The sequence below is a fragment of the Cucurbita maxima genome, unplaced genomic scaffold, assembly GCF_002738345.1.
Source record: "Cucurbita maxima cultivar Rimu unplaced genomic scaffold, Cmax_1.0 Cma_Scf00054, whole genome shotgun sequence".
NCBI classification, from domain to species: Eukaryota; Viridiplantae; Streptophyta; class Magnoliopsida; order Cucurbitales; family Cucurbitaceae; genus Cucurbita; species Cucurbita maxima.
In genome coordinates, this window is record NW_019272070.1 from 181,120 (window position 1) to 199,201 (window position 18,082).

Here is an 18,082-nt window from a genome sequence, read left to right on the forward strand (position 1 = left end):
AAAAAAAAAAAAAAAAAAAAAAAAAAAAAAAAAAAAAAAAAAAAAAAAAAAAAAAAAAAAAAAAAAAAAAAACATCTACTCTAGGCAGATTTTATAGTCTTTGGTGCGATGTCACACGGTTGAGTCTTGCTTTTACGTGAAATATAAAAGTAGCACGTGGCAATAAGTGACCCCACTATTGAGGTTAGGGAATGAAAACACATACTACATGAATGTGACCTATCATTTAAAACCTTATTCTTTTAGGCGACTTTCCAGTTTGGGTCATCAAATGTGTATTTACTACTCTACACACGACACATACGTGCAAATATGGACCCACCAGATGGTTCTTACACCTCCTAGGCCTCGTACTGGTTGGACTAGCATCTTTGGTGTTATTGCTAGACACTCCGAAGGAATAGCGACCGTTATAGCATCGTGTTAAACATGACGATCATTTTTCTTTTCATAAAGTAGGCGTTCGTACTCATCATAATGAGAAATATCCCCATGTATGTGAACATACATTCTGCATGAGGTCCCAACATTTTACATAGTAAATAAATCACGTAAGACAACTCCCTTTTTCTTCATTTCATTTACAGCATAGCATCAAAACATGTCTCGGGAGTTGTACGTCATAAATCTTCTTAGCTCAAAACATTCATCGCATGTCGTACATGTTATAACATATCATGACACTTCATAGCTTATCATGATTCGTCAAGGCATAATGTGACATCTATTTGTATTTTAATGTTACCTAACATATGTGGGCATATCATATATCAATCCATATCATATCATTACAACATGTCATATTGTACAATGCATCATGTCATGCAACTGTATCATATCATATCATATCATATTCTATCGTTCAACGTATCATATCGTTCAACATATCACATTATAAACACAATACACATATCAAATAAGCAAAGATATAATTATCTATCAAGTAAGCAAAGATAATTCATTTGTACATTCGTTGAATCTGCCATATAATTTAATTATACAATTCAAACATGTTCAATGAAGAGATAACTTCCATGTCACAAATTTTCTATCCTCCTAGTAGAGTAAAAAGCATTTAATAGACATGTCTCCTCCATTGATAGTTCATTTAAGTCTTAAACATGCACAATCTAACCACTTAAAGTAAGATAAGCCTACATGTCAGTATGTCCGAGCGATCCCTACAAATAATACTTGCCTAAAGTTTGTGAGGCAACTCATTGGGATGAAGTATGACCTCCCTAGCTTGTGTAAGCTCCAAATTTCCTAAAAATTCACGGGTAGGTCCTAATTTAAATTAAATTAGGGTCAATATTGAAGCCAGGACGAAAGAAAAAAACAAATGGAGACAGAAGGGATCGAAAATACGACTTACACGCAACCCATGCGCTTTCATGCGCGAGTGGGAGTGTCTCACGTGCGGGTGTCACACGCATGAAGGGAGGGGAAGTCATGCCTCTATATTGTCATGTGTCATCCATTGATAGGTGGATGCAGGTCAAACGGTGTGTGTGTAAGTCGAGTGGCATGTGGATTCCCTTTAATATTCTTTGTTGGCACGTTTCTCGAGGGCCAATTCAGATGGGTGGAAGTTGAATCGTGTCACGCGCGGGTTGGTATATCAGTTTTGGGTCGAGTCCAATCCGAGCAATGTGTTCCACAGATCACTTGACATGTTGCTCTAGTCGACTTAACACGTGTCGGTCCACTGCCAGAACGTGTTCTCCTCTCTTTTGGCAAATTTCACGTAGCAAAATAGAGATATCTAAACTTTGACTCTATTAAACTTTTGTTCAAGAATCTTAGGATGAATCCTTTCATATGTCACATAACATTAATTATTTGTTTTGCGGGAAAAAAAATGTTTTATGAACAAATATTAACCACAAATGAATTAGTTGGTTAAGTGTTGACAACTAAAGAGGCCTTTCTTACCCACAAAATACTTGGTTGGTAAGTGACTCATTTTAAACCGCACATCAATTTGTGGTGATGGAGAGTTCTTACCCATTTCAGAGTTTAAAGCTATAAATAGATATTGCTTATTTCAAATTTCTTAAACCATTTCCTAAGCATCCAATTAGAACGACACATTTAGGGATCATTCGCCCACCAAAGTCTTTTAAGACTTGTTTTGTTGGTTACTTTCCATGCATAATGAGTTTGTTATTGTAACCAGGTGTTTTCCACACCTGAATGAGTTGATCGAGTTAGAGTTAAAGAAAACAACTAAAAGATTGAACAATGAACAGTCTACTCTGAATATCGGTGAGATTTTTGTTCTCTATCATCTAGAGGAATTGAAACTATTCTTTGTCACGACTCTAAAAAGATAGGACTCGGGAAACAAACTTATAGGTTAAAAGAAGCGTAGATATCGATATAGAAGAATGCCGAACTTTCGTGCAAAAGATCAACAAAAAGGGTCTCCAAAGGCAGAGGTGGGAGAGATAGACACAAGAGCACCATTTCAATCCGTGAGGGCTGCCGTTAGTTTGTTTGGAGAAGTTGTTTCTTCTAAGGACAAACAAACCGTTAAAAGAAACAAACAGCTTTCTTCCGAGGTATTTGTACCTTTTTTTCCTTTTATGGGTAATCTATTTCATTTTTAATTTGTACTTTTTATATATAAATTAGGCTAGTTTTACTTCTTTTTTTTTTTTAATATTTTTTTTTACATGTTTGAATTTTAAAAGTCAATTTTTAAAAATAAAATTAAGTATTCAAACAAAGGATGATTATTATATATATACATATTATTTGTCTCTTTGATACAACATTTTTTTTCTATTTTGAATCTCGAGTTTTAATCATATAATTGTGAAATACAAAAAAAAATTGTGATAGCTCCGAAACCCATGTCCTAAACTTAGTCGTGCCACAATAGATGGGTAAATCCTCAAATATTGAACAAAATGACTCCAAAAGAAAAAAGAATCTCTTCGAAGTTAGTAAAAAATGACTGAGACTCCAAAAGAATCGAGCCTCGATTGAAGAGAGGTGTTAGATGATGAAAGTCTCACATCGGCTAATTTAGAGAATGATCATGGGTTTATAAGTGAGAAATATTAACTCTATTGGTATGAGGTATTCTGGGAAGCCCAGGAAACCCAAAGTAAAGCAATGAGAACTTTGCTCAAAGTGGACAATATCATATCATTGTGGAGAGTCGTGTGTTCGTCTAAAAAAGAATTTAATAAATAAAAGCTTGAATTTATTTGCATGAAATGGAAGGCTAAAAGAATTGGTGTGGTCCTCCAAACAGAATGTATTGGAAAAGGAAACACAGCTTTTGTTGGCTCAGAAAGAGCTCAGCAAGATCAAGCAACATCTTCAGAGTTCTGAGACTACCAAGTCCAGAGCGCTTGCTGAGCTCGAGAAGGCCAAGCAGATGCAGGAAGATCTCACCACCAAGCTTTGCTGTATCAACGAGTCCATGAAATCTGCTATGGATGTTGCTGAGGCTGTCAAGATCCAAGCCAAGAAGCTCGAGGTTGCTAAGTCGCAGAAGGAGATCGCTGGCGCTGGCGGTTATTCTTCGAAACAGGAGCTCGACTTCGCCAGATCGGAGTACACAGTCATCGTTGCCGAACTTGATGCTTCCAAGCAGGAGCTGACAAAGATTCGACAAGATTTCGATGCGGCATTGGAGTCGAAATTGGCTGCATTCCAGCTTGCTGCTGAGGCGCAGCGATCGGCAAATCTCAACAGTGATCGGTTGGTTGAATTGTCGAAGCAAATTGCTGCGATGCAACAGTCGATTGAAGATCTTAAGCATGTTTCGACAGAGGCACAGAAACAACTCGTTAAGATTTTGGCAGAGAGAGATGCGGGTTTCAATGAATACAAAACTGCCAGGGAAGAAATGGAAAGGAATGTGATGATTCTTCAGAAAGAAATCGATCCTCAGCTGACCATTTCGCTCGAGGAAAAACTTAAAGAAACAACCATAGAGATCGAGGTTTTGCAAGAGAAGATGAAGGAGGTCCATGCTTCTGAAATGGATACCGTGAGAGCGGTTACCGTTGAACTTAACGAAGCTACAAAGACTCTGCAGCAAATCTCTGAAGAAGAAAGCTCCCTAAGGAACTTAGTTAGTTCCTTGAGACTGGAAGTGGAGAATGTGAGGAGGAAGAGAGAGGAGTTGAGTAAAAAAGTTGAAGAAGAAGAAAAGATGTTAGCTGAGAGAAGAGAGCAGAGTTTGAAACTCCAACAGCTTCTACTTGAAGCTGAAGCTTCAAGGAAAGAGACCGAACAGATGATGCAAGAAGCGGCCGAGCTTAAGCGAGACGCGGAGGCTAACAGATGCTTCACGGAGGAAGCAGAGACAAGACTACAGTTTGTACAAAGGGAGGCCGAAGAAGCCAAGGAAGCAGAGAAGAAAGCGCTCGAGGAAATGAGGAGTTTGGCTGGAAGACACAGCGAAAATTCAACCGAAGAATTGGAGCCTACTTCACAGATCAAATTAACCGTGGACGAGTTCGAATCCTTGAGTAAAAGGGTGAGAGAATCCAAAATGCTAGCAGAAAGGGAGGAGGCAAACAGCATAGCCGAAGTGGAGGTAATCAGTGCAAGGCAAGGTGAAGCTACGAAAAAGGTCGAGGCCAACTTAAGAGCAATCGAGGAGATCAAGATAGCAACAGAGATGGCGTTAAAGAGTGCAGAGATGGTGGAGACGGCGAAAATGGTGGTCGAAGGTGAACTCCGACGATGGCGTCAAGAGGAGGAGAATGTGGCACCTCAAGTTTCTTCTGGACATATCTACATTTAGCTTTCATAACCAAAAGGGCTACCAAAGTAGGCTTATTAGTACACACTCTAATGGGTCAAAGCTGCTTCAGAATCTAAAGCTAAACCTGATATCAGAGCATCTTGTTGGATGATATGAAACCTTGGGTTTTTCTAGGAATGGATGATCAAAATGGGTGGCATAGATTTAAGCATTAAACCTCGACTATTATCTCTCGATAAGCTCGACCAACCGTGTACATTCAGACATCAATCAATGGCTGTAAAATGAAAGAACATAGCAGGTGCAAATTTAAGCAAATATATTCTTGATTCTAAAGGGATGGGGAGAAACAAAAAGAACCCATCAAACAACACAACAGGGGACAATTAAGTAATTTATTTCAATGCGAAAAAGAAAGGGAAATAAAGCAAGCTATTAATTTGAAGAAACTATTTATTATATCATTAGATGCCTAGAAATTTAGTAGACAGCAGCCTATCAGTATATATATATATATATGAAATGGCCTGTGCAGCAAGGAGGTAACTAAAGAACAGTGACTAGAGGACAAGTGCATTGCACATACCTTATCTAGCTACGACGGAGCTCGACTGCTTAGCCAGTCTATACGTGAAATTACATTCGATATATTTTCTTATATGTAGATTTCTTGTCTAATGCTGCCATTGACAGGGCTTCGAATCTGAACCTTTCAGCCCGCAGCGTTCAACATCTTGAAATGAAGAGCCAATGTCTGTTGCTTCGAGCTGCTGTAGGAGGCATCATAATATCTATTACCTCAGTCTTCAAATTTTCAGGCTGCCTAGCGAGTTGGATAATCCATTTCCGTTCCCATTCCCATACTTGTGCAACTCTAACTCAATGGTTTTGACAATATCATTTCCTTCTGCAGCTGATTCGGGTAGACTCACATGCACAGATCCCTGTTTGATCGGTCTGGAAGATTCCTGAACTGCTTGCTGCTTGATATGGTTGTAGAGTTGTTGATGAAAGGGATGGTCCAAAGAATAGCAATTTTCAGCTCCATTAGATGAATGACGGTTTGATCCAGAGCCTTCTCTTTTGCAGAAATGCGGGAGAGACGAATAGTCCATTATCTACATAAAGCATAAAAATCAACCTCCTAGCTATGAACAAGATTGAATCGAAGACATCGATCACAGTGGTATATAATTCAAACCCAGTTCATTTTCATCAAAATTAAATCTATCTTATATCAGACATGAAACATTAGTTACAAGGTAGGATTTGGAGCATGGTAGATGAGATCATATATGGCAGTTTCAAACTATTTCAAAGTCAATAATTCAATCTTTCTCTTCAGAACATGAAGCAATAATCAAAATCAACCTACCTTCAGCAGTTCATCTCTTCCACTACCAGATAAAACTTGTATTTTTTTCCTAGTCCTTTCCTGCAACAGAGGCTTGACTACCTGCAAGGCATACAAATTACACAGAAATAAGAGACACCCTTTAGTGTTTAACAGGATAAAGAAATATCTTCAAGTTAACATTTCAGAGAAGTTCGGTTAAAAACTTGCAAGTAAAATTATAGGGACCAAACTTACCTTCCAACAAGATGAAAATATGTAAGGGACATTTACTATGAAATAAGTATTCGTCTTCTCTGGGTAGTTCAAGTCGTCGATGGTTGATATAATTGTTAATAACTGCAAAACACAAGTACAAATAGCAGCTGAATATGGAAGAACTCGCAAGTTCTACAGAAGAACTGAATCAAGTAATCGAAAATGTTCTTTTTGAACTCTGAATTATCGTTCCAAAGAAACTAAACTTAAATGATAGACCTTAACGTATTTTTACCTTGATCTGGCTCAGTGCTGACAGCTTTAAACCGGTCATATCTAAAACCTTTACACAAGTCGTAATAGGCCGCCCATACTTCTTCGATGCAGAAGGCTACAAAGAGTATAAAGGTCAATACTGTGCCTAATGAAACATAGATGAGAACCATAAACTCTAAAAGCTCACCAAGACTATGCGATCCCGATACTCATTGATTTGAATGTGCGATTGCACATAGTAGTTGACCTGTACAGAAACAAAAGAGGAATAAAAACCTAAATACGACAATTCTTAAATGTGGAGATGATGTTTAACCAGCACAAAACTATATATTTTCCACAACAACACTTACGGATGCTTTATCAAATGTGCTGAGTCCCACACCAATGGCAAAGACTGGTAGGCCCTAGAAGAAAGAACACATAAATTACACACAGGAAGAAATATTAGTAGTTCGTTAATTTCGACCACTTTAAAGGAAATGTAGTATGCACCTCTCTTGAATAACCCGAAAGTCCTATGAGCTGAGAATCACGAATCGCTCTGTAAACATCGACAGGAACTATAGGTTTCTGTAAAGGAAGAGCAGTGGATTGATACAGCAAGAAGTCAGGGAACAATTGACCAAGCAGAAAGCTCAGGAGCTAAGCAGGACAAATACTTACGGTTAACATCATGTCGATTTCATTGTCAACTCGCCAGTTTAAACAATCCACCAACTGCAACATCAGAAAGAACACAACAAGATGAGCACAACATATGGATCAGTACACTTTAAGAATATTAGTAAATCATATCTGACCATTTTGTGAGCTTTGGTAATGTTCCATTCCCGCGCCTTCAGGAACCGCTCCAAAGTTTCGGTTAGATATCCTTGATGAACATTCTGCAACCATACACAGAGATCATCAAACAAGCACACACTAGTCATCCTATTGAACAACTACTCAAAATCAATTGCCAAGAGATCGAAAAATTCCAGTAGTAGCTAAAACAGTCCCTAAACAAATGTGAACAAGGTCAACAAATTGATAACGAAAACCAGCCGACAGGTCTCCTCCTCACCAAATAGCTTCAAATTTCTTACATATCGATAAATAAGGTTATTATCTTCCTCTGTACAAAGATTATCCATGTTTTAACACATGGATCGCTCAAAACAACAAATCCAAACCAAAGCAACAATGGAGCAGTGGAAAGTCGTGGAAAACACACAGATCGGACCTAAAAACAGAGGACATAGAGAATGCAAACCTGAAAAGTGCACTTCAATTGCTCCCCAACTGGCATTGAACAAAATACGAAAGAAAAAAAGGGGGAAAGAGAGAGGAAGAGAGAGAAAAATCAAACACGAGCTTGAAGAAAGAAAAAGAAGTTAAGAAGAGAGAAAGAAAAACAACACAAGGCACTGACCATGATCCATCAAAGCTCGGAGCTGCCGGATGGCCTCCTCAGAACCGATCCCCATCTGTTGTTGTTGCTGCTGCTGTTCTTCCTCAGGGGGGAAAAATCAAGGAGGAAACCCAGACTGCTATATCCCACCCACCAAATAAAATAATTAAACCAAAAAACGGGTTTTTGCTCTTCACCCGAATTTCAATTTTAATAATTATTTTTCAAAAAAACAATAATAATATTAATATTAAGTTGTCTTGAGACGCTTGATTTTAAAGGCAAAGACTCGGAGGAGGGTCAAAGGAGAGAGAGAGAACAGTCTTTCTCTTTTTTTGTCTATATATTTTTCTTTCTATTTAAGAGATGTAATTAATTTTTTAGGAAATATATTAATTAAACACGTTTTTTAATGTCAGGATAATATTAGATATTTTTATTTATTTTATCCTTTAATAATTTGTGTATAAATGGTATTTAATTTCTCAAAATATAGGATTTAAATAATTCAATTATTCATTATCTCCAAATTTTTCTGAAATCTTTCCAGATATGGAATATTAGAGTTATTGTATTTTAGTTTTAAAATTTTATTCTAATCTTGGATTTTGCATAACCAACCACTTAATTATGCATTCTAATGTTTTTTAAAAAATATAAAATAAATTAAAAACATCTTTTTATTCCTTACTCAGACAAATATTATATTTATAATTAAATAAATAAAAATACATACTATATTACTTCTTTCATTTTGTAGGGGGTAATGTAGTAATTAAAATAGAAAGTGAGGATATACTAAAAACAGAATAAAATATGTTTATTCTTCATATTCCATTTTAATGGAAAATGTCAAAAAAGTATAAAAGTATAAATAAATAAATAAATAAAAGTGGAGATATGATGACTTTTATCATCTTTAAAAAAGAAATCGACATGGCCATACATGTCAAAAGGAGAATTTAAGGTGTCCTCGTCATGTGGCGCCCACATGCCACGTGTATTATAGTTTTTAATTATATTATTTTGCAAATTTATTAGATTGGAATGGGACACGTGTATTAAAATTAGAGGAGAAATGTTTGGTCGGGTATGGAGGGCGGGGAGGTTAGGGTTTCCCGTGGGGCGTGCTTCAATCAATTGTGACGGCATATGCGGGCGCCCCATTTAGTCTTATTTATTTATTTATTTATTATTATTATTTATAATAATTTGGTTTTTTTTTTTTTTTAATATGACGTGGACGTCCAACTTGAAAACGCTTGGTTAATTCAAACTTGGGCTCTGTCTCTGGTCCAGATGGCCGAGCTGAGTCACAGATTTCTTTAAAGCCCTTTCTGACGCATCATTAATAAACAATAAAGGGTCCAATGAAAGTTTTTCTCAATTTCTTTTTTATTTTATGAATTTTTTAAATATTGTTTCGTTGTAATAGGTAATTCCACCGAATAATTTAAATAAAAAAATATTCGTAATTGATATGAATCCGACCACTCATCACTTGCATCTACTCAAACGAGCAATTACAATAAGCAATACAAAAAAGAAATTTAAGTGTCAAATTAAAAAAAGAATGAAATGATAATAAATATCACTTTTTTCGTGTTTGTTAGTTGAACTACGACTATTTATGTCATGTTTTATTTTCTTGTATTCTAATTTAATAGCTTTTGTTGGTAGTTGAATTATTTATGTTTTGATTTTTTTTTTTTTAACCTATTTAAAGGCATTTAATATTCAAGTTTGAAATCATTGGAGAATACAAAAATATTGTGTTTTCTTGAAGCCTCCTAGGGGATGTTTCTTTTTCAAACCTTACTTTAGGTTCAAACTGATTCATTAAATTAGTATTGATCAAGCTAATTATGAAGCGAGTCGTCTTGGTATCTATGAGCGACCATCATAGATTCTAAGTTCAATCTAAGAGTTATTCATTCTTCTAACCAACTTTTTGTTGGAACTATCAGTTTAAGTTAGATTACTTGTAAAAATTTGTAAGGATACTAAAAGGATCTCTAGTTTTACAAATGCAGTATTATTGGCGCTTATCAGTGACTATCATAAAGTTGGGTATATTGTAACTCGATAGGACACCTAACCTAGTCCATATACTATATAGACCATTTATGTTATTTCTTAAACATGATCCTATCGTATACCATATATTATTCAAAATTACACTAATAACCTTGAATTTTGTAGTAGAAAAAAAAAGTTTTTTCTCTCCACATATCTCTCCACTCACTAAACCTTCCCGGTAATTGTCAACCATCATACCCAACTCCGAGATCTTCAACCTTCACGTCGATTCTCCTCCAAATCCCAAAAGTTATCGCGAGATTTTCCTTCAAACCGTAATTAGTCATCTTTTTGCAAAACAAACCCCCTTAATCTTACACATATCCAATCTGTGAAGGAAGAATCATCGTTGGGAAGAGGTCATTACGACAAGATAATATGATAAGCATTCCTTTCCTTCCGTTGGTTTCGAGTAGCATGAACTTGAGTTAGCCCATAGTCAGACCTAAGAGGTATGCAAGCCCATTTAGTGGACTCATGTGCACATGCATGAACTATACATAGAGAAGTGTTACACATCCAACTTTAACCAGAAGAAAAGGTATAACCCAAGGAAAAATCATGAAAAAATAAGTCCTACCATGAACCATGATTCCATGTGATTGCATTTTCTTACTCAACAATATAGCTGATGGAGTATTATTAAATTTAAGAGTAAAGATAAGGCATCTATGTATAGATGATAGCACTAAAGAGACCATAAACATAGAAATAAAGTCAAGGGAGTGAATTTCTACATTTAAATTGTAGCCTTTAGGTTTAGGTTATGATAGGACATTTGCATTACAATATCTATTTGATATTACTATTCAACTTTAAATGAATTTTATGAACATTTTAAGTCTACGATAATATTTAAGAATGCACGTAGTAACGACCTTATTTTTAAGTGAAAAGTAATGTGGTTACATATTTTTATATATTGGATAAAAATAAAAGGGTTAAATCATTAATGGTTGGACTTTAGGAATGGTGCTACTATTGATAAAGATGGATAATGAATAGTTCACTATTATCGAGATGTGTACATTTGTGAGTCTAGTAGGCTGCTATCGTAGTTTTCTTTCTAAAAAATAGCTGCCCCTCCTACTCAATTGATTAAGAACGGGAGTCTGTTCACGTAACTAAGATGGTAAAGAGTGTTTTGAGGAGCTTGAACAGAGGTTGGTTACAGCTCAAGTTCTTGATTTTGAGTATAACTACTCAACACAGATTTGGAGTTAGGAGTGGTAGTATTCGTCCTAAAGATTTAAAAGAATTACTTGTATGGAAATAAAACTCAAATTTTCACCGATTACAAAAGTCTAAAATATGTATTCATACAAAAGGAACTTAACATGAGCAATGTTGGTAAAAGACTATAATGTAGATATACAATACCGTCATGTAATTGAAACATTGGAATTGATTTTGATGCTATGGAGAAATATGGAGAAAGCTTTAATCATGTGGCTCCCGCTCCTCCAACCATTCAATATCCTTCATAAAGTCAATGTGACTCGCATACAAGATTTGTGGGAGTTTTTTTTTGTAAAGAAAATCTCGAGGGATTTCAGATGAAAAGGTTTAGAAAGAACTTTTCATCATCTAAAGATGAGAAAGTGTTCGGGTGTTTTTTTGGCTCAATCTAAGAATCTTGTTTACAAATACTTTTGGAGAATACAGATGAAACATACACTAATATATTTGAATATCTAATATATTAATATATGAAACACCAAGAACGGAGAGTTAAGGCCTTGAACCTATCGAATTACTCATAATTTAAATAACGTTAAAATGACGTATTAAATGAACTCTGATGCCTATGAAAATTTAACATTGAGAATATTATATTAAAATGACCATAATGCCCTTAAAGAAATCTATCTTCGGCTGTATTAGATCCTATTTTATAATTTTTTTAATGATATTTTGAAGTTTGAAAGTAATTTATAAGGTTAAGTAGCTAAACCAAGAATTAGAGGGTAAAATGACTCAAATGCCCCTAGGACCTTATGACATTTCAAGGTCTAAACATGCTCTAAATGACTTACTACTTTTTACGAGACCTATTTCTAAGGACATGATGAGGACATTTTTAATATTTCAATTTGATTAGAGCAAGTTTTGAACATAAACCAAGTTAGGGCTTAAGAAACGTCTAAAGGAAACTCGTCAAGTAACCCCTATCTAAGAAAAAAGACTCTTCTAGAATTCTCTAAAGAATTTATCATGACATTATGACTTTCTAGAATAACTCATTCAAATTGCTATGATGGGTTCATAAGCTAAAGAATGCACGTTGCAATTATGCCTCGAGAAATAAAAAAAATATATAACATATTTATGATTGAGAACCCAAGGAAGGTACTACACAAGCTCTACAACTACCAAGATAAGACACTACACTCCATACCTTAATGTTATCATGCTATGAACGACTGCTAGGTAATACTCTAATCATGCCCAATGTGACCCATGACCTCCCACCACGCTATGCTTTTAAATGCCCATGTTTTCCTCTTTTAGGTGGGATGCTCTGCACCATGTTTTTCTTAGCAAGATGTCATGTTTGACCTCATGTTTCCCTCACTTAGATGAGATGTCTTGCATCATGTTGTGCAGGATGAGATGCCCTGCATCATCTTATGGGTACCCAATGAGAACTTTGCAGGATGTTATGTTCATGTTTTGCACCGATCATGTGACCTTTTTGGTCTTTCATGGGGAGTATTCTAGGGCCACATTGGAATAGATATAGGAAGAGAGTAAATTAGCTTAGTCAAGATTCAAGAACCTCCAAAGACCTCCCATGGTACAACATGTTCATGACTCAAACTAAGCTACTTGAAACATATGAATCCTTGAGCGTAGGTATTAAGACTATGTCGCTTGGAACGCATGAAGCCTTGGGCATAGGTATTCATGCTATATTACAAGGCAAACCCTGGATGCAGAATCAGACTACATCGCTTGGAATGTAAGAAGCCTAGGATGTAGGTGATAAGGATCACGGTGTTCCAAATGTTCCAACTGGACCAATTACAGGATACAAGGCCAAGAAGATTAAACAAACATTCATTCTTCATCTACAAAATTAGATAGGCTCGGTTCAACCATTATTTCATGTGTTACAAGCTGATTTCATTGAGGAATGACCATTTGGAGCTTCAGAATTGAATATTTGCATGGTTGAATTAGCATATAAAGTTGCTATCAATTGCACTTGATTGATAAGTTGTTAGAAAAATTTATTTATTTTTAATTTCATAACTTTTGTAATGGACGTGGGAAGTTATTTGTTAAATTAATTCTAATTTTGTGTAGATTCAAATAGAGTGGAATTAAATTGAATTGAAAGTTGCTAATATTTTGGAGGAATGATATTGACATCTCAAATTCAGACTTTCACCCTTAGAATTTGAGATCATCTTTGTTATTTTTAAATTTCAAGCCATTATTATGGTAGATTGCATCTCACCCACTTAATCAAGTCTGATCTGGAGTGATTCAATTTAGAAAAATGTTAAAAATCTTTTTATAGGCTTATCTGTTAGTTGATCTTAATTTTGTATTCTAATTATAGTTGAAATCCGAGTAAACCTACATGAGCACATGACATTAGTTTCAAGTTTGAAATCCGTTACTCTAATTTACATAGTCTTGTTAAAAGTCTTCAAATGTTATAGGTCTATAATTATATTTTTATTAAAAATCTTATTTTCATGTTACTGTTATAAAAAAGAGTAATACAGGTATTTAAGTTATTCTGTGCTTTACTACTCTCTGTATTTACCTTTGTGGTTGTTAATTCCTTAATCTTCTTTTTTTTTTATGGGTTGCCTTTTAATTCTATTAATGATGTATTCCAAATTGGAGTGGATCTCTATTTCCAAATCTTTCATTATTCCGTATTTACTGTTCACAAATTTTCTTGACCATTTTATTTTTAATTTATTCATTTGACTACTAATATAAATTTGATCTAATATTACTAATCTGACGTTATTTGCTAGAATTCATATAAATGATTGAAATTTAGTTTTTAACTCAAAGCTAAACCATGGTAATAATTCAATGAAGATCTAACTATAATTGGTTGTGGTTTCTAAAAAAATAATAGGATAAAAGAAAATGAAGATTTAATATATACCTTATTGATCAGATCTATTAAATATTTGGTGAATCTCACTTGGGTAAAGCTCATTCTCTCTTTTTTTTTCTAAGTAAGTATGACGATTATTGTTTTTTTTACAGTAACTGTGCTTAAGGATAAGTTGAGAAGAGATAATTCTGGGAAGAGATGAGAGAGAAGGGGAAAAAGTTGTTTTTTTTGTTTATTTATTTATTTATTTATTTATTATTTTTATTTTAACCATCTTTTTAATAATTATTTTTATTTGTTTATTGGTTTATTTATTTTTGGGCTATTACACATCTTGCGTCATCTCGATAGATTGACTTGGACACAACTCTAAGAACATGAAAAACGATATTAGTATAAACATCTAACGAGCATGTGTTACTAAATGTACTAGAGAGATGAGACTAGGGTTGTGTCTAAAGAGATGTTATGATGAGAATTAGAGGGACCACATGCATGTCCTGTGTACATAAGCAATAGGTATACTTCCCCTTGGGATGATGAGAACGAATGTGCACAGTATGATGATGAGGATGTTTTTGGTGAACATGACACCAGATGTCTGCTGACCTCCGGACATCGCTACAGACAGCTAACTTGACCAGAGAGGGTCTAGGGGGTGTGCAAGCCGCTTGGAGATTCACACTCGCATATGTGGGTCCATAGTAGTTCGGACTAGAGGCCGCCCCTAGTATGTGAAAGAGACAGAGATAGGTTCCTAGAGCATGATTGCATGTGTTTGCATTTAGTATGACCCCTATAATGGGGTCATTTACTGAGTATTCTTGGAAATACTCAGGTCGTGCGCCACATCATTTTTCAGGTAAAGGTACGGCGCCCATGTACGGATGATGGCAGCATAGTGAGTAAAGACCATGACACGTGCATAGGATAAATGCATATTTAAATTCCTAGTCTTAGGTTAGAATATGTTGTCTTCCATTTCGTCATTTTAAATTATTTTGTATTTATTTTCATTTTTGGAATTCCAGTATTTCATTTATTTAAATGTTTTCGACATTTATGCTAGAAATGATATTTCTTTTAAGAATTACATTTCGCATAGAGACACGGGTAGCAACTTAATAGAAATTTAAGGTATTTAAGGTTGTTTACAAAGAAATGAAACTTGAAATTTACCTTTCAATAAAAATTAAAGATTTTTTTCCGTGATTTTATTTCAAAATTTACTAAAATTTAAAAATAGTTTTATTCATTTCCATGAAAAAATCAAATCCAAAGTCGGACTATTAAGTTTTATATGAAAAAATAAAGTGTTAAATGCTTAAATAGCAATATGACAACACCTCATTCGCTAGTTTGTATCTGGTTTTGGTGAATAAATCTCTATTTTATCACACTATAAACTAATTTTTCTAGGATGCCAGTTTTGATTGATAGAATACTTGCAATAATGCGAGTGAGAGAACTTGTGCACCCGTGCGTGCTCAATTGTGTTGAATTCTAGCCTACTTGCCTCTACACTAGACGAAGTTATATAGCTCGAACTTTTCTTTTCTCTAGGTCAAAGTTTCTAGTGTGTAATGTCATATCTCATCATCATCTCGGTTTCTAGCAATACAATTCATGCATTGTGATGTCATTTCATGTCTCGAGACAGCTTAGACATCCTGACTTGCTCAAAGATGTCTATTGGGACCGACCCATGTGTCACTCGACTCATTTGGTCATCCCAAACATCTATCCATCTCGGTTTTCAATGGGGCATGAACCATCGCGTGTCCATGTCATGTCATTTATGGACTTTGTATTGGATATCATACCAACCTCCAACACATAGGCTAGGGCACAATGCAGGCACACACTTGTTGCTTAACACTGTACTTGAAAGACTCGTTTCAAAGGAAGATGTTTGAGACGCTCGTCCTGCGACGCTCTTCCATGTTGTGACACATGTATGTGCCACAAGGTTTCTTGCTTAAGCCATAGAACCTGGGTTGTGGCACGCCATTGAACCGGAGGAAGGAGAAACGATCGTGTACCGGGAGGATCGGTTGAGGCCAATCCGATGCTCAAACTGCGTGGGAGAAAAGGCCACCTGAGCAAGAATTTCTGGAACAAGCTCAGGAACAAGGAGAAGGCCCATGTGACCCAATCCGAGGAGGAAAAGCTGACTCTTTCCATGGTGAGCGCATCGGTGAGGGGTCGATAAATCTCGAGGAAGAGTTCCAGCTGGGCCTTTCAAAGGTCGTCTTCATCAGCATGAACCGAACTCCTTCGCCGAAGCAGAAAGGAACCCGTGCTGCCTGAAGGAAACATGAAGAGATGACGTCCATCATTGAGAACAAGTCGTGGAGTCTGGAAGACATGCCATCAGAACACCGAGCCATAGGAGCTCAAATGGGTGTTCAAACTAAAGCATAACGAAGAGGAAGAAGTTGTGAAGCATAAGGCCCATTTAGTGGCGAAGGACTATGTCCAGAAGCAAGGAGTGGAGTTCGAAGAGATATTCGAGACGGTGGCAAAGTTTACGTTCGACAACTACCTGGCATCCTGGACAACGACAATTACCACAACATTGTCGGGAATCTGCGCTATCTGGTAAACACACGCCCTGATCTCGCTTATTCTGTTGGATATGTGAGTAGGTTTATGGAAGCACCTAGGGAGAAGCATCTCGTGGCAGTCAAACACATCCTACGCTATGTGGCCAGAACCAGAGGCTGGGTCTATCTTTATAGTGAGGTTGTTACCCCCACTTAAAGTAATCGTCGTCCTCAATGACTTAATCGAGGGCACAATCGTATCGTGGATTGTGACACTCTCCCCTACTTAGTCTTTGCATCGTCCCAATGACGATCCAAACATTGGATTTGCTGCTAACTTGACCTGCTAAATTTCATCGCGCCCCAGAATAAATACGAAAACATGCGCACTACTTACGGGCTATTCCACTATCGGACCTTCTCTCATTCTTCGAGACTCGCTTCATAAGAACTAACAAAAATTGCTCAATCATTATGAGCTATCCCACTAAGGACCTTGCCCTCTTCTTGAACTCGAACTGAGACACACTAAACAAACCATGATAAAACTAGCATCGATTTTGACCTCAAACATTGTATTCTCTAAGCCGTATAGATATTTTTATCATGATATTTTCTAGTCATGGTCACATCCATCTATGGTGGCAAGTAAAACTTGTGTATCACAACATCTTCTTGTCATGGTCACAACCCTTTTGAGAAGCAAGGTCTAGAAGCTTATAACATAGTCTTGTGTTGCATCCAACTTTTCATCTAGGCCAACTTCATGTGGCAAATGTTGCACGGATGCTTCTTTGATCTTACTATAGTTTCATTCTCTGTGTCACTCACATCCAGCCTGATAATCTCTATTCGAACGGATTCTAGTCTCGAAAACTCTTGTGAAGTCTCTCACCATAGGCACTAGGTGATAGCTCAAGGAACATATGTATGCTCACTTCTGGGAGCACTTCTCTCAAGTGAGCAGCCAATCCTCTCAGGATCTCCTCTACTTAACTCAGTTGCCTCACTTGTAGCGACGTCATCCACCCATGTGGACTTGTGTTGTGCCCATTTTTGCACTTGATTGTCGCATGTCTCATCTGAACCCCAACTTCTTTGCTTGCAACCGTAGGAATTATTCCTCTGATGCAGAGTAACATTTTGATTATCTATTACCTAATTTTGGAACTTCCAAGCTCTTAGCAAATGAACTTGGTTCGTACTTCACTGACGGGTAACAAGCTTATGAAGTTTTCATTACCCTTGGGTTCATATTTCTGACTGTCTTGTCCAACTTAGACACACAAAGTGTGGCTCTGATGTGAATTGTCACGATCGTATATCTTCAACCGTGTGACGTTATGATCTTGACACACTCATGACAAACCTTAAGGGGTACTCAAGCCCCATTCTTTTTTTTTTTTTTTTTTTTCCC

At 36.2% G+C, this 18,082-nt stretch overlaps 2 protein-coding genes across 3 annotated transcripts; one reads left to right on the forward strand and one right to left on the reverse strand.

Moving 5' to 3' along the window:
- Positions 1-2,276: 2,276 nt before the first annotated feature.
- LOC111471643 (WEB family protein At1g12150-like) lies at positions 2,277-5,298 on the forward strand. The gene is made up of 2 exons (XM_023117351.1): positions 2,277-2,564; positions 3,266-5,298. Exons 1-2 carry the CDS (start codon positions 2,391-2,393, stop codon positions 4,769-4,771), a joined length of 1,680 nt encoding a protein of 559 aa, XP_022973119.1. The 5' UTR covers positions 2,277-2,390; the 3' UTR covers positions 4,772-5,298.
- On the reverse strand, positions 5,172-8,124 carry LOC111471662 (phosphatidylinositol/phosphatidylcholine transfer protein SFH1-like). Of its 2 annotated transcripts, XM_023117381.1 has the most exons (11): positions 7,975-8,124; positions 7,816-7,844; positions 7,364-7,447; positions 7,227-7,280; positions 7,056-7,133; positions 6,914-6,967; positions 6,748-6,807; positions 6,580-6,675; positions 6,324-6,425; positions 6,108-6,188; positions 5,172-5,850 (listed from the first exon to the last, which is right to left on the reverse strand). In XM_023117381.1, exons 1-11 carry the CDS (start codon positions 8,027-8,029, stop codon positions 5,539-5,541), a joined length of 1,005 nt encoding a protein of 334 aa, XP_022973149.1. In that variant the 5' UTR covers positions 8,030-8,124; the 3' UTR covers positions 5,172-5,538. The 2 variants fall into 2 exon arrangements, with proteins under 2 accessions (XP_022973149.1, XP_022973150.1); XM_023117382.1 differs by lacking the exon at positions 7,816-7,844 and having other exon boundaries at positions 7,975-8,055.
- Positions 8,125-18,082: the final 9,958 nt, after the last annotated feature.